Below are 26142 nucleotides of genomic sequence, written 5' to 3' on the forward strand. Positions count from 1 at the left end.
AGTAAAAAGGACAATGAATTTCTCTGGGCTAGCATCTACTCTGAGGGCTTGAAAAATAGCCTAAACATACATAGGGTTAAAATAAAACCTCACTATTTTCCTCCGCACCATCTTTATCTGTTGTGGAGGCATGGGTCACAAGCCTGGAGAACAACAATTTGTATTTCTCCTTTAGGAATTAGAGCACAAATGTAACTTTCCAAAGGAGGAAAACTAGAAGGTCAAAATCAAGTCTTCATAACTGCAGAGTCCATGTTTTTAAAAACTTGGATGCCCTTTGATATTTAAACATTGATCTAAGGACGAGATTCTTCATCACACACACATATCCATTTTGAGGGGGTGTAAAATATTTTTGTATTTTATTTAATTGGAATTTAAAAAAATATACCAAAATGCTGCCTGTGATCCAATCTAATTGGCAGAGAATACATCTACAGCTATTAAATTTCATTGCCTATGTCAGAAGCTGTTCCAGGACTGCTTCCAGAAAGGGCTCGGAAGAGCATGAGTGTTGTATGCACTCTACATATGCACATGCAGGTGCACTGTGTACACACACAGCACTAATAATAGAACCTCATCTCCTGTCGAAACAGAGGAGCCGTTTCCTCTGGACATATGTTCTTCTACTTGGACACACTGAGGCCATCAGCAGGGACACCACAGCAGGAACTTAACTCTGTCCTCCCACCATGGAGATGACCAACGGGGCTCAAGGGCACACACACAGTGCTTTCTTTTCCTGCACATTTACAAATACTGACAAGGCGGGACCTACCAGGGCTGGATTTTTAACAGTAGAAGCTTGTAGTTAACATAGGTAGGCACCTTTGCCAGGTACCCTGCACCTGTATGTTCATGAGCTTTATTTTCCCCAAAGTTGGAAACAAAGACAGAGCTAATTTGAATTTTGTTCCCACCTCATGCCACTCTTGTTTCCCATCTCTCATTCTGTTCAAAACTTGGGATAACTGTCTGACCAAATAAAATGAAGCCCAGTTGTGGCAATTAGATAGCTGATTTTAGGCTGCAGACTACTCTTCCTCGAAAGTTGGGCATTGCAGACAAAGATTTTGTAAGTATTATTCAGCTAATTGCAGGTGCAATGCACTTTCAGCATCTTAGGGCCCTGGCCACCCTGAACCCAGTGTGTCTGGATTCTGGAAGCCAAAACCAGAGTTCAGAGACAGAGAGTTTTTGTTTGTTTACAAAAGAGAAAGCAACGGGGCCAGAGCTGTGGCATATAGAGTGTGGCAGTGCTGGTATCTCATATGGGTACCACAGTTCCATGTCTGATGCAGCTCCCTCTATTGAGCCTTGGAAAGGAGTGAGCTACTGCCCCAGTGCTTGGGAGATCTGGAAAAAGCTCCTGACTCCTGGCTTCAGCCTGGCCCTGACTTGGCCATTGCAGCCATTTGGAGTGTGAACAAGAGGATGGAAGGTTTCTCTCTCTTTCTGTAACTCTACCGTTCAAATAAATCAAATCAATTTTAGAAAGGTAAATATGACATCTCTTACGGTCTGTGGTGATTTCGTAGGGAGAGTTGAGTCTGGCATCTCCACACGGGGATGTGCTCACGTAGAGATGGAAGAGAATGTTTTCTCGCAGCCGATAGCCTCCTTCCTTTAACCGCACAAATATGGACCGCTCAGAGTCCTCGCACCGCTTGCTAGGGTCACAGAGAAGTTCCAGGTCATTTATTACCAATCAAACCAGCAAAGCCCTAAACAGGTGAATGTTATTCTGTCTTGAAGAGCTGCTCTCCAATTTTTCCCCCTTCCTATTTCATACTATGGTTTTTCATTGCAGCAATACTTCTAGAATAAGTAACGATGAAGCTAAATGAGTGCAAGCAGCCAGCAAAGACCCTCTCTTAGCAGGTTCACACTGCACAGAGTCAGCATTTGTAAAAGTGCTCCAAAGGGCAATATTGCACCGTGTATTGATGACTTGCCATAGCTTTCCTGTGCAGTACCTGTGTGAATTATAGGGGTTGGGTGAGGGGAAGAGACTTTAAAATGAGGTTGAGGTTAGCTTTCAGCATGAGCAGGTAGGGACAAGAAGGGGATAAGGAACCCACTTTTCTTTTGCAGCCAATCATGAGCCAGGGTAGTTCTGCAAAAACAAAACAACAAAACAAAACCCTCCAAATCCACCCTCCCCTGAAACCTGGACTTCCTAATCTCGAGGAGACTCAGGCTTCATGTTCTTGGAAAACCTCCCCATTCACCCCTGAAAGTCAGCTTGGAGGGGTCCCACCTTAGTTGCAGTGTGCTTTCATGCAAGTGGCTGTGCTTGTATTTTTTCCCCTCCCAGATTTTCGTCTGCTTGCTTCCTTGCCATCTCCTTTCTGCCAGTCTTGCTGTTTTTACATGTTCTGCCCCATTGGTGATGGATTCTGTTTTGCTGGGCTCTGAGTGCTCACAGGCAGCAGAACAGACATTTTCTCCCCAGGAAACCCTGGAGGCGTCTACCAGCCTTTCTGCCTCTGTGCTCTGGCTCCCTCCACTCACCCTCATCCTCCTTCTTCCCAAGCATTCCCTCTCCTCAAATAGAGAGCCACCTCCTCTGTGGACCCTCCCAGCAAATGTGCCCCCTTTGCTGGGTTTCCAGCTGGGCAAGCTGCACAGCTGTGCTTGAACTTTGTTCCATTTTGCTGCCATTGCTGGTGCCCCTGTGCAGGGGGGTGGGGACTGGGTCACAGTTGTCTTTGAAACCCGCCCAGCTGGCGGCATAGTGCTGGGCACACAGCCAGCTCCTGGTAAACCTTGGCCCGCTTGGCTTGCCTGACACATGCAGGAGGTAAGGGTATTTGCAACTATTTCCAAGCAAGCAGCTGGATATTCAGGAAAGATTCTTTCGCACATTTTGAGAGATTTCCAACTCTGTTCCCCTACATAAACTCTAGCTGCACTCTGGGCAGGCTTCCTGGAACTGACATGGCAATACATCAGGCTGCTGCTCACTACTCAGAGGCGCTGATAAAAATTAACTGAGTGTATTAAGGTATTGCTTTTATGTGAGCCTGTTTGGCATACACTGGGGCCATTCTTCCCTTTGTGTGGTTTTTGCACATGCTAATGGGAACGGATGTGTCGCTCACCACAGCTTCCACTTCCTGAGATTCCCATTATTAGGGGATTTGAGGAGCATTGCCTCCAAGTCTACGGGAGTGCAGCTAGAAGGGGCAAGGGAGGAGCATCTCCAGCAAATGGACCCATAGCATGAGGACTAAAGAGCCCCCTCCAGGAGCACCAGTGTGTCTTCGAGACTGATGTCCAGGTGCCAGTATGCCTGTACCTGGAGCAGGTATCCATCAGATCCCTGGGAACTCCAATGCTGAAGCATGCTTCTTAGGTTCTCAACAGCCTCGTCATTTCAGTATACTCTTGTCAAAATACACATAAGCTTGGAGATGGAGGCAAGAAACAGGAAACATCTCAAACCCCACCTGTGGATGCTTTAGCCACATGCCTTACAGAGAAAATCCAGACAATGGAACACATTTGGGAATGTGGGGTGTGGAAACAATTAAGCCAGAAGAGGGCGACCTTGTACAGGAGGACAAAGGCTGGCAGGTGTTTGAACCCCAGAGGCATACCTTCCACCCTAATCCACCAAGAGCTGGAGCTTGTCCAGTGGCCGCTGATCCTGTGGCTTGGGAATGAGGACCGAAGACTAAAAAAAGTAGCACCCTGCCTCTGGCTGGCATCTTGGTGGGGTTCTGGCCATTCTTGCAGAAGCCTTGAATGTGAGGAGATGTTTCCTTGGCTGAGAAACTCTCAGGGTAGGGCTCTAAGGGAGGCACTCCCTTTGGTGGGAATCATGAAACACAGTCCAGACTGACATGGACATAATATCATAAAAATTGAGCAGATGTGTTGACTTTAACGTAGTAACTTAGCTTGATTGAGCCCCAGTATTCATCTGAGTAACTTCATACTGTAACTCCACAATTACAACTCAGTTCAATCCATGCTTGGTTGGATGACATGGAACAACATCTTCCATCTCCAAACAGAGTATGTTAATTTCTCTTCCTTCCTCTCTTTCTTCCCTTCTTCCCTCCTTCTTCCCTCCATTTCTTCCTATTTTCCTTCTTTCCTTCCTTCCTTCCTTCTTTCCTTCTTTCCTTCTTTCCTTCCTTCCTTCTTTACTTCCTTCCTTCTTTCCTTCCTTCCTTCCTTCCTTCCTTCCTTCCTTCCTTCCTTCCTTCCTTCCTTCCTTCCTTCCTTCCTTCCTTCCTTCCTTCCTTCCTTCCTTCCTTCCTTCCTTCCTTCCTTCCTTCCTTCCTTCCTTCTTTTCTTCCAAAATGAAGATTGCAACTGGAGGCCAGTGATTAGAAGAGCATTGCCTTCATGTATATCCACAGTCAGGGATCACAGTTCAGGCTGCACCTGGGTGGGCTTTTTCCCTGAGGAGACCATGCTGTGCCCTGCAGCTGGCTCTGTGATTTCTGCCCCTCAATTCTGCAGCAATTAGAGTTTGAAAGGCCAGCAGGAGAAATGCCTTGGTAAGATGCTGACTGCATGCAAGAGAAAGGGATGCTCTTGTAAACAGAGCTTTAGCTTATGGGATTCTGTAGTGATGCTCTGAATATCTTCATGGGAAAACATCAAATGGAATGACTATGACAGGGCATGCATCTATGTGTGCCTGCCTGCATGGTGTGTACACATAGGTGGAATTCACAGGCAGGTAGGGTGTTTCTGAAGAGACGTGGGCCTCCGTTCTGTTCCGTAGCTGCTCACCAGCTGAACTATGTCAGCAAACCTGTTAAAGAACTTCAGCCCCATCAAAGACCAGCCAGACCCCTCGACCCACCAGTAGAGGCCCCTTTACCTCAAATGCAGCTCCAGCTGTGCATAGAGAAAGTGAAGGAATGCCCTCCTGGCTACAATCTCTGCATGGCAGTCATTGACCACTAGCCCCTGGTCATTGATGTGCTCTCCGCTGATGCACTTGGTCCCTGAGGACAGGACGATGACCTGTGCTTGCCTGATGTCCAAGCCTGTGGGACACAGAGAGTTGTCAGAACAGCTCAGTCTCCATACCCCTTCCCCATGTTGCATGAATGGAGGCTCCATGGGGGCAGCCCTGCCTAGCCTCCCTCATGCAGAACCCCTGGTGTGGACCAGGATAATATGCATGGTAAAGTGTGATACATTTGTGATGGATGGCATGAACCAGTGTGCTAAGACCACATGCACAATGAAGCCACTGGGTCTGGCAGCAGCCTTGGGTGGGGACTTGGCTTCTAGGACTCCTAGAAGTTGTCAAGGAACCAGGTTTGGTGGGTTTCCGGGATCACAATCCAGGAACTGAGTGTATGGGATACATTTCATACTTCTTGGCACTTATACCCCAGGACAAAGTTGCAAATCACTAATGGCAGCAGAAGTAGGTAGAATTTCTGATTCAAAATAGCAAGACTTTTCATCTTCCTTGGAGAGCCCCAGGATGGGTGGCAGAGAGGTAGCAGGTTGCAAGCCATGAGGGGTTGAGGGCCATCTGTACCCAGTGGACGCCCCAGCATGCCAAGCCAGTGGAAGCCAGGCTGCTGGAAGCTACCTTCTTTCCTGCTTCCCGTGCGCTTCAGCAGCTGGACCCAATGTATGCTCAGTTTTCCCCTCATCCAACTGGCCCCACAGATGGTTGCCGCTGCTACCCACATCCATTGCTCTCCTTTTAGCTTCTGTGCTCTGAAGAGGGTCCACTGGTCCTGGACATGCTATCCACACTCTGTCCTATCTAGTGGGAACCGGTTATTTTGGAAGATATCTGACAGTGTCATAGACTAAAGCTACAGAACCAAGAACTAATTCTGCATCTTGGTACCTGTTATCTAACTTCTCATATTCTGAGAGAAAAGAATCCTCACAAGTTTTATGGGGTGTGCCTAGGGACAGAACCAGCCTCCTTTCCCCACCCTGCCCCTTACCAGCATCATCTCCCTTCTTCCTGATTTTTTACATTAAAAAAAATTCCTTTGAAAGAAGGAAAGTGACAGACCCCATCCGCCGATTGACTCTCCAAATATCTGTAGATCCCTGCTGTGGTTTGCTTGCCTGATGCTGTCAGGAAACACCTGGACGTTTATTTTGCTACATTTGCTCCCCAAGCTAGCAGTTATGTTGTTTTATAAAGGCAGAAATAAAACACAACCAAATGCCTTGTGTTTCCTTCCCAAGGAAAAATTTACAAACAGCTTCTGTCCTCTTCCTGCACCCTGGCATCCTTGTGTTCCAACTCCCTGCTCCCCCAGAGTGGGTTGCCCCTCAGGTGGGGGTATTCTAGGGCTGGAGTTGATGGTTTTTTGTCAACAGGATTTTTTATTGTACAAATTGTATTTTTGATACTTTCTACAAATTTAATTAGGATGTGAAGAGTCAAGGTGTCAACAAAGTTGACACTACAGGCAACGAAGAAAGCCTGTTGCACACCCAGCACTCTGAGGGTAGCTGGGAGCCACTTGTGAGCTGAAAGAGCAAGTGACATGTAGATTGTTGAATCGTTAACGAGAAAGCCAATTTTATGGAGAAATGATTTTACAGATTCCAGCTTCATTAAAGCAGGTATTTAGAGTAATGGGAAATAGCATTCATAATTATGTCTTAAAGTGCTTCAATATTCAGATATCTGGTGCCTATGTGGTCTGACTTGGGCAGCTCTTTAAGAATACGTATGGTTGCTCTCAATGCCCTGGCCTGATTCTCCCCTTTTGATTCCATGGAAATTAGAGTCACAGAAAAAAGGAACTGCTTTCTCTTCACCCCTCATTAATTCTCAACTCTGCTTGACTCCAGGCTCTGCCATATTCAGTACAATCAGATGGCTTCAAGAAATGTATTATTTGCTTCTACAGTTTTCATTAATGCCATCTTCTATGTACCAGCTTGATGCCATGTAACATAGGAACCATAGACAAATGAAGGACACGATCATGTCCTTTCACATGGATTTAGGGATATGATGCACAGACACACATGTCTACAAAAGAAGAGATTGTGTGATGAATACAACACATATGTTATGAATTGAGGGAGCTAATGTGAGGGAGGGAGAGAGAAAAAGGGAGAGGGAGAGAGAGAGAAAAACACACACAGAGAGAGAGAGAGAGAGAGATTGATTCATATGTGGGAAACTGCTGGAAGAAATTTTCCAAGTAGAGCATGATGTGTGGGTAGGCACCTCAGACAGTGTGAATACAGTAGTCAAGGTATGGACAGGGGAAAGTGTAGGCATGTATCGGGAGGCAATTAAAAGTCTATTTTGAGGGCCAATGTAGTGACTCAACAGGTTAATCCTCCACCTTGCAGTGCTGGTTCATGGCCCTGCTGCTCCACTTCATATCTGGTTCTCTGTTTATAGCCTGGGAAAGCAGCAGAGGATGGCTCAAATCCTTGGACCCCTGCACCCACGTGGGAGACTGGGAAGAGGTTTCTGATTCCTGGCTTTGGATTGACTCAGTTCAGGCTGTTGTAGCCATTTGGTGAGTGAACCAGCAGATGGAATAATCTCTGTTCCTCTTTTTCTCTATGAATCTGTCTTTCAAACAACAATGATAAATAAAAATTTTTTGAAGAGTCTATTTTGCTATCAGTGGGGGCTTGTGTGGAAAAGTGATGGAGTTTAAGCTTGAAAGGAAGGGCTGGAGATCTATTTTAGAATGGTCTTGGTGCTACCTAAAGATATTTAATCTTCACAGAATATTATATTAAGTGTTAAGTGTTATCTAAAATGAGCACAGAGTGTACCCAAATTGGATGGGCAGTTACAGAAGGCTGTTTCACCAGAAGGGAGCCTGTCACAACAGTTGAGAATCTGGCCACTGTATAATAAGAACTTGGGAAATGCTGGCAGGAATGGGTGAGTGGGGAATGAGAGAATAGCCTAGCACCAGTGGTACTGGCAAGTACTATATGCAGATGGAGGAGGAAAAGACATTGAAACAGTTGCTTGCTAATTACATATTTTCTTTTTAAATAAAGATTTTAAAATAAAGAAGGGCCAAATTCAGGGCTATTTGTCCTGATTTGGGGATGTTTTGCTACCATTTCTCTCCTCAAAGCCCAAGGACAGGGACTTGGTGCTGTTAGTCAATTTTATAATTGGAAAGCAGAGCTCAGTATCAATAGAAAGATAAAAGCAAGTTGGGACCAGTGCTGCTGAGTAGTGACTTAAACTGTTGCTTGCATCCTACCTAGGCACAATTTGAATCTCAGGAGGTCTATTTGCTATCCAGTTCCCTGCTAGTATGCCCGGGAAACTAACAGAGACCAGCCTGAAGTGCTTGGATCACTACACCCATGTGGATGACCTACAAGGAGATCCTGGCTCCTGACTTTGGCCCAGATGTGGCAGTCATTTGGGGAGTGAAATAGTGCATGAAAGACCTCCCGCTCTGTCTCTCCCTTTTTCTTCCTGTAACTCAGCCTTGCAAATAAATGAAATTGATCCTTTATAAAAGAAAGATGCAAACCTACAAGCATTAGAAATTATTTTTTCATTAGCTTGGTTTCAAGTGAGCATTTTTCTTAACTCCCTGTCCCATGTTTCCAGTGGAGGATACACAGTTGTGATAATGGTAGCCAAAGTACAGTCAAGTGCTACATTGTGAAATACAGACCATTCTTCTGGGAGAGAAGTAAAAAGTATCTCCTTTTATGAATTAATGGCATTTGGGGAAGACGCATTCTGATACTGAACAGGAAATTTTGATAGTCTCCTTACTTGGTTCCTGAGGATTGGAGGTGAACAGCCATTGGCTCTCAAAGCTATATGGACAGCCAAAATGCTTTCAGATCCAATGCGTCTTTGTATAAATGATGTGTCTTAGGGATAGGATGCCTAGATGCTCAGGCTGGATCTGGGATTCTTTGTAAAATACATTTTTTCTTTTAAAAATTTTCCTCTTCAAGTTTATTTTTGAGATAATGTATTTTCAAACATATTTTCTAGTCAAAGGCTTAATAGCTCTGCTAAATAAAGAGTTCAACAAAAGTAGGAAGAATATAGCCCAGCAGAGAAACAGACAAGAGCTATGAAGTATAATCGAATGAGAATACGCTGAACTCTATTCAAAGCACATTTTCAGTCTACATAGTAGTATATGATTCCTATCAGTTTGTTAAACAAATATTTAAATCAAAGTTTGACAAAACACAGTATTTTTTAATAATAAAATAGAACCAATGTTCTTGAGTGGTTAACCCTTGAGATTTGTGGTAGTGGAAGAAACTGGGAAAGAGGAGATTTCACTGAAGTCTAGTCTCTGGCTGACAAGAAAACTTGAACATGCAAGACATCACAGAATTGTCTTCTGTGAAGGCAGGGGTGTTCAGAAGTTGAACTTTGTGACAGCTAATCAATCACCAGTTGTGGGCATTTCCTACTTGCTGGGTTCCACTGACCAAGGAGAGCTAGGAAAGGGGCTGTGTGCCAGGAAGGGAGCCTGGGTGTGGCACCACCAGCAGCTGCTCCAATGAGTCGCTGACCTTCTGGTAATGCTGTTACAAACAACAAAATACAGACTCATATGGAAACATTGTTCAGTACATGTTAGTTGATAGTCTCATCATTTCCCCCATAAAATGGCTATCACATATAAAAATAATATCCTGTAAGAAAACATGAGAAACAATCACAGAAAGTATGAATAGCCTCATTTCTACAAATAGAGTAATCGAAGAGCTCTATTACCTCCCTTAAAGCAGTACGGCCAGTTAGTTGTGTAGAATTCTGTTACCTTTAACTAGCAGATGGTTTCAAAGCTATTTACAGTCTTCCAGAGCACATACACTATGGAAAATATTCATGTTGCTATCATGAAATATTAATTATTTATATATCTACCTGAGACTGTACAAGACAGGAAGGTACGGAGGAACCTCACTCATGAATACAATGAGCTCTAAAGGAAATGCTACCCTTAAATCAGCTGAGGGGAAGGATGGTGTAGTAGGACTTCACTGGAAGATGAGTTTATTCCATAAATATGAAGATGGATTACATAAAATGAAACAGAAAAATCTGATCATGATCACAGAATCATCTGCTCATAAAGTGATGACAGGGATATACAGAGGGAGATCATTGGAAGAACAGTTTAACAGTATCATTCATGTAGCCTTCACCTGGGAATTTTGCTTCTGGAAATTTTCTTACTCATATATCTGTATCTATGTAAACAATGTGGGTGCTCAGTTATAACTGTAGTCATGCTTGGGATAATAAAATAATATAAATAACCTAAATTCCTATCAGTGAGAGTAATTTTATATTGGATCTTTACATTGGAATCGTGTGGTGCCACAAGACATAGTTGGGAAATTCCCTATAGGTCTAGAAAGATTCCGCAGCATCTTGTTAGTTGAAAAGGGCAAGATGCTAGGAAAGTGTGTCTCGTATCTTCTGTATTGAAGCTATCAACACACATGTGTTTCCTGCACACGCCACAGGAAGGTTTGGCATTTTACCCTATGGATGTGCTGTTAGCCTGTTATGTTTCATGCACACTAGTAGGAGAAGAAAGACTCCTGGTTCAAAGACAAAAGCTGTGATAGCACAGCAAGTAGCACAAGCAGCTTCGTGTTGGCCTTCCTCCTGGTCTCATGCAGGCCGTAAGCCAGAGTCCCTGTGGGTATGGAAGAGCTGTGGGTTCCCTGACACCCACAGGAGAGATTTAACAAAAAATCACAGACCATGTATTATTTCTGAGACTTTTTTTTTTTTTGTAAAGCCTTATTCAGGGTAGTTTGTATGTAATGGCATGTGGAACAAACAGTATTTACATTTTATTTATTTATTTTTCTCTCTTGCTATTAATTCAAATTTGTTGAGTAGAGCACTTTCTTGCCTGCATCTGGTGCTCTCCTCCCTCCCTCCCTTCCTTCCTGTCTTCCTTCCCTTCTTCTATAGTACAGATGATGGCTAGGGCCTGGTGCTGTAGCCTAGTGGCTAAAGTCCTCATCTTGCACACACTGAGATCCCATATGGGCACCAGTTCTAATCCTGGTGGCCCTGCCTCCCATCCAGCTCCCTGCTTGGGACTTGGGAAAGCAGTTGAGGATGGCCCAAAGCCTTGGGACCCTGCGTCTGTGAGGAGACCTGGAAGAAGCTCCTGGCTCCTGGCTTCAAATCGGCTCAGCTCTAGCCATTGGGCTGCTTGGGGAGTGAATCTACAGACAGAAGATTTTCCTCTCTGTCTCTCCTTCTTTCTGTATATATGACTTTCCAATAAAAAAAATGATGACTAATTTTATTCAGCAGCTTGTTAAGCAAGGTATTATGTAACATTTGATATTTATTACCTGAAATGGCTATGTTTTTTCAAAGTGGTAAGGCACTTCATATGAGATTGACTCACTCAACAAAATTTCAAATATGTAATGCAACTTAGCTAACTGTAAAGACAAGGATGTATGGCAACTTTCCAGAACTTGCACATCTTGAAAACTGACATTTTATACTCATTGAACAGCAACTCCTGTTCTCTTTCCCCTAACTTCAGCTCCTGGCCATGACCATTCTAACTCTTTCAGCTTTCACATTAGCAATGGAATCAGGCAGTGGTTTTCCTCCTGAGACCAGTTTATTTCATTTTCCATATATCTGTAAGGTTCATCTATATTGTGAAATGTGGCAGACTTTTCTTCGTAAGGCTGAACAATACTCCACTGTATGTACGAGCAACAAGACAAAATGTCCATTCATCTGTTGAAATTCAATTAAGTTGCTTCTACCTATGGCTTACTGTGAATAATGCTGGAAGGAACGTGAGAGCCTCTTCTGTAATAAAATCTCCTTGGCACACTCAGAATTCATGAACTGAAATGACTGTTTCTTTATGTAGTCATCAAACACTTTGGCCTTTATTTCAACTTCTATTGCTGCTCCTGTTCCATTTCTCAGGCTATACCTGCCTTCCAAGGACAGAATTGGGGGAAGAAGCAGCTGTGAACAACACATCTTAGTCCACTCTCTCTTGCTGGGACTAAATACCACCGAACGAGTAATTTATAAAGCATAGAAATGCATTGGCCTGAACTCTGCAGTGGGAGAAGTCCAAGCTCAAGGGATGGGCATCTGCCGAGGATCTTCTTGTTCTACATGGTGGAACCCAGCCTACGGAGGAAGGGCAAAGAGAGAGGGAAAGAGGAAAGTCCATGTCCGTGATTACAAGCCTGCTCTCATGGTACGAGTATTATTAATGCATTCATGGGGAATGGACCCTCATGTCTGAAATACTGAAAGGTCACACCAATACTGTTACAAAGGCAATTAGATGTTAACACTGGTTTCGGAGGAGACAAAGATTCAAACCTCAGCACTTCTTGGAATTCTCACTTGAATTCTTTGGATATGTAACTATTGGCTCTTTCTGAGACTACTGAGTTTCCCAAATTGATTTTTTTTCATAGGTAGGACATTTACTTTGATAGGTCAGAGAATGGCTTCCCCCCTCTCCTGCCCAACTTTGATTTATAATTGTCATTGCCTTTGATACAAACAGATGCATCTCTCTGATGGGCTGCTTACTTGCATTGGCCTCCACAGATCTGTCCAGTCCTCTAATGACATCATCTCACCCTTCATCTTCCTCGCCACCAGCGAAATGGTGACCAGGACAGAAGAAGGTGATTAGGCTTTCTTGGACTTCCAAGATGGTAAGTGCTATGGTTTTGATGTTTGTGTGTTCTCAAAATTTGTACTGATACTCAATCCTCATGGGGTAGTATCAAGGAGTGCGACCTATGGGAGATGCTGAGCTCGCTAGGATTCTGCCCTTATAAAGGGCTTAATGCTCTTACAAATGGGCTGAGGGCACCAGCTAGGTACAATTTGCTTTTTCATGCCTTTAGTTGTGTTAGGACAAAACATTTCTCTAATTTTGACCATACACAGCCACAAGGATGTGTTTTGGGAGCAGAGTCTGGAGATATTACCAGATAGTACACTTGCCAGTGGTTTTATCCTGGGCTCCCTAATTTTAGAATGGTGAGAAATTTCTTTTGTTAAAAAATGTCCCAGTATTGAGGAGAATCAATATGGTGGAATAGGGTAAGGACACGTTTAAACGGATGGAGAAACATTTAATCAGGATGAAGCAGAGAGGGCACATTCCAGGAAATAGGAGAGGACGGAACAACAGCAGAGGGATGCCTGGAGACTGACAGACAAGAAAGCAGCAAAAACAATGGTGTGGTGTTGCAGTGATTGATACCCCAGCAGTATTCAGCCAGTGGCGATCTGAATCACATCAGTAGCCAGAATTCCACCAGCAACCAGAATTCCAACAGCATCCAGGTGGAAAGAGACTTTAATTAGGAGCTCCAGATGTGAACACAGAGAGAGAACTGCCCATCCTGCTGATTTGTTTGATTTGGCCAGGAGCAGAGACAGAGGGGCAGATCCCAGAAGGGCAGTGTGGGAACAGGGTGGGTTTTACAATCCAGGCAACCCTCTCGAGCCATATTGTAGGCCATTTTGTTTAAGGAGGAAAGGGCTATGAACAGTACTGCTCATGCACTGAGCTGGGAGTGAACTCATTTCTGGCTCAGCAAACTGCAACAGCATGGCATGCTATAGGTTGCACCCAAAATAGGTCCGCATAGCCCTCAGACTTGACAGCCAGCAGATCAAGAACTCTAGCAGTGGCACATCGACATTTTGTATAGTGTGGCAAAAGCCTTAAGATTGCAGGGAAAACAGTGAGCTGCACATGTGCTGAGCTCATGAGAACTCACTGAGTTCAGCGCATTGCACTGGTTCCACAGGTAAATAACACATACTATGGCTTTGTACGGGTCAAAATATGTCTGTGAGGCCCTCAGACCTAACAGCCAACAGGTTCCAGCAAGATCAGCACCACCAACAACCTAGCTATATAGGACACTTGGTGTCTCCCTAATCCTGGGGCCTATTTCAGCCAAAAGTGGGAGAATGGTGCAGCCTTAGCATGGTATCACAGGAGGTGGAGACTGGTGAGTCAGGAGCTGGGGCTAAGGAGACCATAGTGGAAATCTAACATAAGAACCCAGACATAGAACTTGCTGGAGAGTGTGATACAAGTGACCTCAAATTAAGAGCCATGTACCAACTATAACAAGTAAAATCGAACTGTAGACTTGTGGGTGACACAGCTTAGAAACTTGCCGCAAGGAGAAGACTCTGATAACCAGAAGTACAATGACCAAGAGCAAAAGAAGAGACAAAGGCAAAATGAATATTCCTGATGACTCCCCTACAAAGGAGTAAAACCCTTTGTCAACCTCAGAGTTCACTGAGGAAGACATCGAGAGAATGGGGGACACAGAATTCAAAACACTTGTTATAAAGCTCTTGTCAACAAGAAGCACATAAAGCAGGCATTCAAGGAATTATGTCACACTGGAACTGAATCAAATGAAAGCTGATATATCAGAAATGAAGAATACAGTGCAGCATATTAAAAGTAAAGTGGAGAGTCTCCAAAATAGAATGAAGCAAGCAGAAGAAAGAATCTCAGAATTGGAAGATATTTCCTGTCACCAGGGGGAAGCAAAGAAAAAGCTGGAAGCAGAGCTGGATCAGGCCAAAAAAGTATTCAAGAATTGAGACACTATTAAGAGGTCTAATATAAGAGTAATGGGAGTCCCAGAAGTTGAAGAAAGAGAATCTGGGTTTACAAATATATTTAATGAAATAATAAGGAAAAATTTTCCTAATCTGGAGAAAGAATTATGAAACAAGATCCAGGAGATGCACAGAACTCCCAACAGGCTTGATCAAAAGTGATCTTCACCAAGACACATGATTATCAAGCTCTCTTCAATCGAACATAAGGAAAAGATCCTTAAATACGCACATGAAAAAAAAAAATCAAGTGACATATAAAGGAATGATAATTCAACTCACAGGAGATCTCTCACAGGAAACTCTACAGGCAAGAAGAGAATGGACTGACATATTTCAGATTCTAAAATCAAAAAATTGTCGACCTAGGATAATGTACCTGGCATAATTTTCCTTTGTCTTTGAAAATGAAACAAGATTCTTCCACAGTAAAGAAAAGCTAAAAGAATATGCCTCTTCCAAACCTACCCTACAAATGATACTTCAAGTTGTTCTCATGACAGAGAAGAGGAATAACACCCACCAAAACTAAAGGCAAATGGGAAGAACATCCCAGTAAAATGACAGCAGAAGACTACATCAATGAACAACCCAGTGCTAAATGACAGGATGAAATTACTACCTATTCATATTAACCCTGAATATAAATGTCTTAACTTATCAATCAAACATCATCGATTAGTAGACTGGATTAAAAAACAAAACCCATCTGTTTGTTGCCTACAGGAGACACGTTTCACCAACAAAAATCAGCAGAAACTGTATTTCATGGATTTTGACTTTTTGTTGTTGTTAGTTTCATCTCTTCAAAACACTTTCTTCTTATTACATTCCTCAGTGACTCATAGATCCTACAGTAGCATCATTTTCTTCAAGAAGGTTCTTGATTTTCTTTTTCATTTCGTTATTGACACATTAGTCATTCAGTAGCATGTTATTTAACTTCATGTTGTTGTGATTTCTATTTTTCTTACTGTTGTTGATTTTGTTTTGTGGCTTTTCATTTAAGGGGATGTATAGTAGCTCTGTAATGGAGATTGTCCTATCTAGTAACACGTTATTTAATTTCATGGTATTGTAAATCTCTACTTTTTTTCCTATTGTTGATTTTGTATTGTGGCTTTTCATTTAAGGGGATGCACAGTAACTGTGAAATTGAGACTAACATATGCAGATGTGAGGATACAATGCAGTATGCATCTCTTCTTCCAGACTAAAGATGAACTTCCAATGAAACTGATTAGTATGTCTTAACAATAGGATGATGGACTCTCTGCCATTGTCCATGCCTGCAATGATGGACATATGACTGTTTATGAAAAACTATATTGTAGCAATGATATAAGTGAACTTAGTGAGGGGGAAGGGAATTTGGTAGGGGATAATGGAAATCCCAGGGCCTATGGAACTGTATCATAAAATGATGATAATAAAAAGAAGTTAAAAATAAGAGTTTGATTGTGGATTCAGAAGTTACCTTTCTTTCTCTCAAATATGTGTTTTTCTTTGGTGTAACCTAAAAGTTAGTCTTAAAAATTAAACAACACCACCAAAAAAAGGAAAATGATTGCCCCATAAACATACTTAATTATTCCCTGCATAGAATATAAGACTAAATAGATCTCATTTTAGATTTGTGACAAACGCTCATTGTAAAAACACAAATGAATAAAGTTTCAGAAATTTAATTATTAATGAAATGGTGCTTTCTCTCCCAAATATCCCAGTATCATGGATTTTGTTACAACAATGAAAATGACTTGAGACACTGAACATTCCTTCAGCATTGTCTACCCCTCCTGCCCCTGCTCTCAGCTTAAGCAATTTTTGTGAACATACTTTTACTTATTTAACTGGAAATATGTCCGATCCAACTCTTGGAATTGTTTCATTATTCTATCTGATTTTGTAGGAAAATAATTATCACACTTTTAAAGAATACAGTTAAATGTAAACTGCACTAACATAAGAGAAATAAATGTCAGAATTACAGAAGTTAGAGAAGAAATATGTGTAGCACGTACGTAGTGTGCCTTAAGGGTTGTGAGGTATAATTAATTGTGACTCTATTTTCTAGCACCATGTCCACTGAATTTAATTACTTGTCCACTCAACTAATAGGATTTCCACAACTTCCCTTGAGGAAGACTCTTCCACAATTTATTAGCTCTTAGCATTAGACAGCCATCCCCAATATTCATCCCAATGCTGCACAATCTCCTTCCTTTACACAGGCTTTAGCTTTAAAAATTCCAGCCTCATTATAGTTTGCATTCTTCAAGTATCTTCAGAGAATATCATGATTTGTCTACAATCCCACCTGTAGTCATTGTTTGATTAAAGTCTAGATTTTACTTTCAATGCTTTTCCTGCAAGCCAATTCTTTTTTCTTCTGAAGCCATATTCTTCCATTCTCTACATTTTCTTTAATTTGTTAGAAATCAGGTACATTTAACAATGCCTGCCGCGGGCATGTCTGGTTCGTTAGGAGCATGACTGGACCAAGACAGAAAGAAAACCAGTTTTCTTTTGACAGCAGAAATTTTTCTTCTGCCAAGGTCTTGATTTACTGCTGTCTTCAGGAATCGGAAGACACTAATATCCCCTGGGCTTTACTCTCTAAATATTGCAAAAGCATTGATTTTAAGAGGAAAAATAAGTCATGTGTCAAAGCTTTGTACATTTCTCTCTGAGTTATAAAGCATTTGCAAACAATATCAAATAAGGCACTGATAGGATCTAACAAGCTTCAAGTTACAGTCAACCCTGTTTCTGCTACTTCTCGAAACTTTGGAGAAGTGAATTTATACTCAATTATCTTACCTGGAAAAAAATTGGCTAGGATTAGACAAAAAACAAAGTTTTAAAAATGTGCTTGAGATGTATTTCAAGCTATTATTATTATTTCACAATCATATTTGTTTCTCCATCTGCAACACACTTTTTTTGTCCATCTAGAATGACATTAAAAACTGCATGCTGTCACTTTATTGATTTGCCTACAAACCATATTTTTTTGTGTTCGAATAGGAGGGCTTGTTTGGAGTAGCTGAAAGACAGTGCTTGTTCAAGGATACCTTAAAAGGAAATCATACCATCATTTTGGGATATTTGTCTAATAACATTTGATATGTACTCACCATACTGTTTCAAAATTGTGTTTTTATCTATTTTCATCCTCTTTTCTAAGCATCTAGTCATTTGCTCATTACATATTCAAGAATAAGTCTAGTACACTAATCATACACTCATTTTCTGGAAAAAATGCTCTCAAAGAGGGTATGGTCAGCTTCTCCTTTTGGATTGCTTACCTTGTCAACTGATTTGAGGACCAGCTAGTGTGGTAGTAACCATGGTAATTAGAGAGAGGCAGCCCTACTATTCTGATAACTCTTTTTAAAGTTAATTTTTTCATTTGAAGGTAAAGCTCCAGAGAGAGAGAGAGAGAGGCAGAGAGAGAGAGAGAGAGAGAGAGAGAGAGAGAGAGAGAGAGAAAGAGAATCGTTTCCATCCACTGGTTCACTCCCTAATGGCCACAATAGTGAAAGTGGAGCTGATCCAAAGCCAGGAGCTTCTTCTGGGTCTCCCACATTAAGTGCAGTGGCCCAAGGACCTAAGACATCCTCCACTGCCTTCCCAGTCCCATATCCGAAGGAAATGTAATCTGCATATGAGAAAGTGACCTGTAATCCTATATTTATAGTAGCACAATATACAGTAGCAGAGACATAGAAACACCCCAGATGCCTGTCAAAAAAATGAAGAAACTATGATATATTTACTCTATGAAATATTACTTAGCCTTTAAAGGTAATGAATTTCTGCCATTTATTAGAAAAATTATCCTAACTAGAGAATATTATGCTGAGTGAAGTAAACCAATCCCCAAAGGACAAACATCTCATGTTCTCTCTGATGTAAGGTAACCTTCATGCAAAATACAAGACCAATAGATACAGAGGTAAACATGTGTAAGCATGTCTTCTTCTAGAGGAACTGAATAAGGGAGACCAGCATGCTGAGAAGTGAAGATACAGTGCAGTGTGCATCTGTACTGAACAAAAGACGAACCCCTGCTGCATCTGTTAAGTACATCCTGACAATAGGATGCTGGACTCTCTATCAATGTCTGTGCCTATAATGTCATGATACACTTAAATAGGAGAGTGATGGACTTGTTTTTGAAGGACTATACTGTCGTAATAATATAAGGGAAAACAGTGGAGGGGGAGGGAAAGGAAAGCAGGAAGGGGGGATTCTTGAGCCTATGGAACTGTATCATGACAATAATTAAAAAGAAAGAAAAGTGAATGCTTGTTTTATTCTGCAGGTACTAATTCATGTGAAACCTGAAAATGAGACTTGAAAATGGTCCAGGATGTCATGTTTTGAGGCTTGTTTTCTTTAGCCATAGGGTCTGCTGCCTCAGATGCTTTGAGGGCTGGGTCTGCATGCAGATTATACATGATGCTCACCTACCTGATATATATAGCATGGAGATGGGCACCAAGGAAAGCCCATAAACAATGCTAGCATTGTGGGGTTGCCTTGGGCACTGAAGACCACCCAAAACAACCTCAAGAGGGTCAGTCATTAGGTAGGGCTGAGACGGAGACATCAGTTGGCCAGCAAGTTCTGTGTCCTTCAAACTTGATGGGCAGGACATGAGGTTAGAAGTGAGTGTGTGGAGGAAACTTAGGAGAGCTGGCAGCTCTTCTCAGGGTATCCAGCAGGAGGCTGGACAGCTCATCAGTAAGCGTGACACTGGTGAGACTTGAGTGGATATGTCCCGCATTTCAGGTGGGAGTCTGTGATTTGTTGCAGTCCAACACCTGAGAGCAGGGCGAGGTGGGATCTGAATGAGGTAGCATCCAGGCAAGGAAACATTGATTACAATGTTCCAGTCATTGAGCTTTGTCTTTGTCCACATGGCAACAATGCAGCTGACACATTTATCCCTATCAAACTAACTTGGTTTTTCTAGTGAAGTATTTTCTGCCACTGTAGTCCTGTTTATGTTCTTCTCATCATAACTTGGAGCTCTCCAGTTATTATTTAACAGTCTAACTCCATCACTAGCAGCAATTTGGAGCTTTAGATGATGCGAGCAGCTACTGTTTGACATAAGCTCAATTATTCGGTTTATTGAACGCTTGGCCACCTTCTTTGTCATTCGGTTCTGCTCAAGGGACTGAAAAGGAACAATTCTCCTTTTCCAATTCCCATTTGCAGCTCAGTGAGTCAGGAGGAGGTGTCATCTTTTCTGCTCTGAAGAGTGCTGGGGCAGAACCTACTTTTGTCTTGGTACAGATAGGGGAAAATCTAGGGAGGGGCTTGCAGACCCTTACACCATCAAATGTCTGAATTCAGCCCAATCTGAGCTTGACACTGTCCTGTTCAGCCTGCTGGTTATGTGAAACTGATAAACAGGGATTTAAAACCTTGCCAATCAGTAATCTCATTTCCTGCAGTCAGGCATGTTCCTAATTGATACAGCTTTAAAAAGAGGTGAATTCAAGGTAGCATAAGGCACAGGTTAAAAGACATAGGTGGCAGACTAGCTTAAGAGGTTCTTAGCTGTATCCTCAAACATCAACATGGTGAAAAATTTCACTGAATCTGAATATGGTAATTTTACATTTAGTGAGTTTATTGACGACCTGCTTCCTGCCCCCAAGAAAGAAGTGGAATGACAATGAATCTGCTTTGCAATTAATAGATTGAAAAATCTATTTATCTCCCCACTGGATTGGGCTGAGCATGCTCTTTGCCCCATTAGTAACTCATTCTTTTATGTCAAAGGCACAAATATGAAACACCTGGTCTGATCGTTGAGCAGTCTTTTTCTTTCTTTCTCTGATGATAACCCGACAAGGTCTCCTTATAGGCGCTAAAACCAGAAATAATGAGAGTGCAAAGCCAGAGCTCATAAATAATTCATGGACAAAATATTTTAAGTGACAGTGCTTTCTTCATCTGTAAGTTACTACTTGATATTCTCATTTTTGTTTTCAACTTGTGTTCTGTATTTTTAAGAAGGTAGATAGGGATTCATATTTGAAGCGATTCAAAGGAGAATTCTCATTCAGATCCTAAGAATTCTTCTGCCCATCCTGTGTACTTTCTACTGCTTTTGGCCCACACTGATTGGTCAGTTTACAATATTCTTCCTTGCTTTTGGTCCAATGATATTGGTGCTCACTAGCTTAGCACGGCATGGGCATTACACCAGCCTACCATTGTGATTCAATTTCTCTGTCTCCCTTTGTTTCCTTTCTGACTTTACCAACTACTGGCTCACCCTTTCAGCTGGTCATCACCAGGATGTACCAAAGCTGAAGCTTCTTGGTTACATCATGGAAAGACCCGATTTGCACAGTCCTTGAGTTTAGCCCTCCTCTGTCTCTGAGCCTTATTTCCTTCCCAACCTGGAGACTATGGCCCTTTGCATTCTAACCCTCAGTCATCAAACCAGTGAAAATTCTCTTTTCTAACTGTATAGATACTGTCTGGGCCTGGTGTGGTGGCCTAGTGACTAAAGTCCTTGCCTTGAATGCGCCAGGATCCCATATGGGGGCCGGTTCTAATCCTGGCGGCTCCACTTTCGATTCAGTTCCCTGCTTGTAACCTGGGAAAGCAGTCAAGGATGGCCCAAAACATTGGGACCTTGCACCCTCATGGAGACCTGGAGGAGGTTCCTGGCTCCTGGCTTCGGATAGGTGCAGCACTGGCCCTTGCGGTCACTTGGGATTGAATCATCGGACAGAAGATCTTCCTCTCTGTCCTCCTCTCTGTATATCTGACTTTGCAATAAAAATAAATATAAATCTTTAAAAAAATATAGATACTGTCTCCAGAGCTGTTAATCAAGGAGGACTCAAAAACTCAGCATAGCAGCAGGAGACAGGATATACCAATGCAGCTATAAGTAGTGAAGTGTGCCAGCAAACAGACATGCAGAGGAGAGAGGAAAGTTGCAGCTTTGGATAAGACTTTGGACAAGAAGCCGATGTGGTTTGCTTATTAAACCGTGAGACCCTGCATTTTCTTGGTGTGAAATACCCACACATTTTCCAATACAGAGGTGTCTATCATAGCACCATTTGTTCCTCTGATATTTCCCACAGAACAATGCTTTCAACATCACATATGCAGATGGAAAACATCCTGAAAATTTAAATATGGGGTCAACCAGATAACAAAGGAATGTAAACGATGACCCCAAGTGCACATCTTTAAAAGCCCACAAGTAGTTCAAAGGGTTACACTTTGCCCAGAATTGAATGCATTCTCTAATGAGCCCAAATCCTTCAGAATATTTTTAATTGTATCTTCAGCCACACATGGTGATAGTCAATGATAATTCACTCTTCTTGACTGCTGACTGATAATGCCTGGTGATTTTCTGAAATTTCTTCTCTACCGCTGCTTTAATTCTTTCATTTATCTCTTTTTTTTCTCTGCCTCTCATTCTTCCTCCTTCGTATTCTTTAACCTCTTCTCTTCCTTCACCATCTGTTACCTCTTCTCCTGTGTCTTTTTTTTCTATTTTTCTTTCATTTCCTTAACTAGAGCATAGAAACTGATGTTCATGGTTAGGATTGAACTTGGGAGCAGTTCAGTGAAGAAGATAAGATTTAAACACCCAACAGCATTGCCTGGTGCATAGGTAAACACTAGATGGTACTGTCTTTTCTTTAATTCATTCACCAAAAATTTAGTTTTATGTGTCTGTATTTTTGAAGATTTATTTATTTTTATTGGGAAGTCAGATAACAGAAGAAGGAGAGACAGGAAGGAATAGAATTTTCCATTTGCTGATTCACTACCCAAGTGACTCCAATGGTTAAGGCTGAGCTGATCTACAGCTAGGAGCCAGGAGCTTCTTCTGGGTCTCCCATGTGGGTGCAGGGTCCCAAGGCTTTGGGCTGTCCTAGATTGCTTTCCCAGGCCACAGGCAGGGAGCTGTGTGGGAAGCAGGATGGCTGGGACAAGAGTCGGCGACCATGTGGGATCCTGGTGTGTGCAAGGTGAGGACTTCAGCCACTGGTACTGGGCTGGGCATGTATCTATTTTTTAAAAAAATTAATAAAAGCCTAGTTTAAAACGCTGGTTTAATGATGAGTTTTGTTTTTTGCCTTGTGTTGGATTCTTCTCTCCTCAGTGAAGCCTTTTTATGCAGTCAAATTGCAATTAAAATGGAATATTTGGTTGTGACATAAGGAACACAAAAATGCAGATGTCTTGGGACAATTTTGATTAGAGTTTCTGTTGTTCAAAGAGTGCAGCAAACGTTGCCTTTTTTGCCCCTTTAAAAACGCATTTTCTCTCATGCATGTCTTTACTGCACGAAGGTGTGTTGTGAAGATTTGGCCTGTGGCTTTGAGGATTCCTCCGGACACCTCTGACTTGTTCTGTGCTGAACTACTTCTAAACGAGCCACGTGTAAGTGGGGTGGGTGGGACAAGCGTCCAGTCACTGACTGCTATTCTGTTTTTTTTTCTTTTCAAGGAGCCACAGTTAGTGTAAATGTGTCGGCATTCCTGATACACTAGGGTCAATTATAGATGTAGTAAAATCTGTTCTTTACATTGTAGTCTAAATTTAACAGTTTAAACCAAAGATGTAAAATCAATGGTGCATCAAGACTTCTTATTATATTGAGACGCAAACTTTGGTGAATCTCAATGCATCTGAATAAATCCATGGTGGAATATCCTCACTTTCCTATTTCTCTGTATCCACTAACAATTATTAAGACCAATTCCTTGAAATTCATATGATAATTTACCACTTTCATCATAGCATGTGGTTTCAGTTTAAACATTTTTTTTTTTTGTCTAGTCTTTTATTTCAGCTTATCTTTCTCATGCCTGAATGAATACAAAGCGAAGGACTCTGTTTTTCATTCTAAGATCAAGGAGATTGTTAGTGATTCAGGGAGAGGAAATGGGAAGAAAGAGGTTTTGCAATCTTTGAGGAATAAACACTCTGTATTCTACAATAAGGCCTTGTGAAGATGAATTTATGTGCATGTTCTTCGTAGGATGTAAGAAGTTGCAACTCTTTCAACAGCCATGATTTATCAAGTCCAAATAGGAAAACACTGGTTAAAGACTGACTATCTGACACAGCACAATAGCATGATTCTTTATTCAAGCCAGAAGCATGGTGTGGAAAATGTAAAAACATGTTTCTTTACCTCATGTTCTCTCTAGGTTCAGAGCAAATGTATGCAACAGAAATGTATTCTACATTTCAAAACTTGAAAAGACTTACTAATGTTCCTTTGTTGAATTAATTAGCATTTTCCTAGTTCTCACAATAAGATGCCTGTGCCCATTTCTCCTGAGATGGGGAAGGTGGGTGGTTTAACATTTTGGACTTATTTATTTTGGACTGTTTTTATGAAGTTTGACTTTACCAGGGTATTTTCAGGAGATATGCATTTTCTGGGGGGCTGTGAGAAGCCCCTACAATTGCACCTGTACAATGTTAGTGTAAATGGGCAAGAAAATTTCTAACAATCTTAGTGTCTGATTATGTTTTGCAAGTCACATTAGCAAAGCACGGTTCTGAAAAAAACACACCAGAGGAATTTTATTCTCCTGGTTCTTTATTTCATCAGCTTAGAAAAATAATTTTGCAAAAGAGGTTATGCATCTTCACCATCTGACTTTTGACACTTGTGTCTAAATGAAACCTGGACCCTTTGAGGAAGACTAAATGATTCCATGCTTTAGTTTGTCCTTGCTCCTGCCCTCAGGAGTAGGAAAAGCATTTAGTCTCTCGGTCTCAATGCTTGCAGTTATGACAATAAAAATCATTATCTTTCCCAATCCTCAGGATTGTGTCAATCAACTTGATCAGTGTATGTGCAAATGCTGTCAAGATTACATGATTGCATAACACACAAAAGCCATCATTATCAACAGCTGCTCTATGAATCACTTTCTCATGGAAGCGTTAGACTTTTTTATTAAAACTGTGTTTTGACTCCTTGACTCAGTAATGCTACCCATGTTTCTGGCTCAACAGGATGGAGTGAACAAATACATTTGCTTCTTTCTTCTGGACTTAACTAAAATCAAAAGACCTCACAAGGGAACAGATCTGAACTATGGCAAGATCACCTCACAAGAAGATTAAGCTTACTATACAATAAGGAAGAACAAGTCTTGTGCCTTCCTTCCCTCCCTCCCTCGCTCCATACCTCTCTTCTTCCCTCTTATACAGACCAAGGTAATTATCTAAGCTGCCTGGAACCAGCACTGTGGGGGCGCACTTGCTCAGCAGCGGAGTTCTAGTCCTCGGCTCATTGAGAGTGCGGTGGAAGGAGCGCATATCTCTGCGCATCAGCCCAATGGTACAGAGTCAGCAACCTGTCCAGCGTTTAGAAATGGTGGTGTAGTGCATTCTTTTGGGGTCATGACAATGGGGAATGCCTTATAGGGGAGACACTGGCTTGGCCCTTTCCAGTTCTTTGCAGAGGCGGATTTTATTAGCTCTGATATGCCTCCATTGCCAACTACTTTCTCCTGGTAAGTATCTGCGTCACTGGGCTTTGTGCATGCTATATTCGTCATGCCTTTGAGTGGAAGGGAGAACTGTTAGCTCTTGGGATCAGGTGAACACCAACTTTCCGTATTTCGGGTACGGCATTTCCCAGAGGAGGAAGAGGTAGTTAGTTACCTTTGGTCATGACGATTCCTGCTAGAGCTTTGTGGCGGCCGTGCACCGATGTCAGGCCCACTGTCAGCTCGCGGAACTTCTGCGTTACCAGCTGGGATACCGAGTCAGCAAAATCCTGAAAGACACGAGCACGGGCCTCTTTGACTGGCTGAGCAGAAGCAGGGGTGGGGGACGGCTGGCTCATTGGCCCTACCCTCCTCACATCTAGACCTGGTTGTTTGGAGGTGCTTGTCACAGAACAGCTTATGCCACCACTTGGACCACCCATATCATGGCATCGGGACAGTTTAGTTTTATGTCAATTTGATCACCCTCCACAAAGGCCCAGTCCAGGTCTGAGCAGCGCACTTCTGTGAAAATGGTGTTCACTTTCCCCGCTTCCCCAGCACTAGGAAAAGCAGGTTTGGAAGAATCTTCTGAGAGGAACTTGTCTGGATGTATCCTGAGAGGAGGCAGAAGGACTGTGTACATGCTGGACAACTATCCACCACTTGTTCTGCCTCCCAGAGTGAATTTGTCCTAGGACACAGCTCAGGCCCTGGCTCACTCTACAACCTCTGTTCTGCCTCCCAGAGTGAATTTGTCCTAGGAAACAGCTCAGGCCCTGGCTCACTCTACAACCTCTGCTCTCGTTGTTTGGTGCACGAACCATCCCAGACACACATATGTAAGTAGATACATTCGTGTGCACAGTTTCATACATGGTGCACACACAGGTACAACCAGTGTCATGTGTGCACACACACGTGTGTATACCTGCAAGCATGTTCACACGCACATGCATAAGAACCACACAGGCACACCATGCAAGCATGTGTGCACACAGACAC

At 42.3% G+C, this 26142-nt stretch overlaps 1 protein-coding gene across 1 annotated transcript in view; it reads right to left on the reverse strand.

Annotated features, from left to right (window-relative positions):
- The window catches only part of ADARB2 (adenosine deaminase RNA specific B2 (inactive)), a 183289-nt gene that overhangs the window by 47505 nt on the left and 109642 nt on the right, over nucleotides 1-26142 (reverse strand). Inside the window, exons 4-6 of the mRNA XM_040968291.1 lie at nucleotides 25313-25427; nucleotides 4847-5015; nucleotides 1522-1673 (exon numbers count right to left, since the gene is read on the reverse strand). Of these exons, the coding sequence (XP_040824225.1) occupies nucleotides 1522-1673; nucleotides 4847-5015; nucleotides 25313-25427 (436 nt within the window). The remainder of the gene's footprint in view (nucleotides 1-1521; nucleotides 1674-4846; nucleotides 5016-25312; nucleotides 25428-26142) is intronic.

Source organism: Ochotona curzoniae, unplaced genomic scaffold (assembly GCF_017591425.1).
Source record: "Ochotona curzoniae isolate NIBS_2020 unplaced genomic scaffold, NIBS_Ocur_1.0 scaffold_4683, whole genome shotgun sequence".
Lineage (NCBI taxonomy): Eukaryota > Metazoa > Chordata > Mammalia > Lagomorpha > Ochotonidae > Ochotona > Ochotona curzoniae.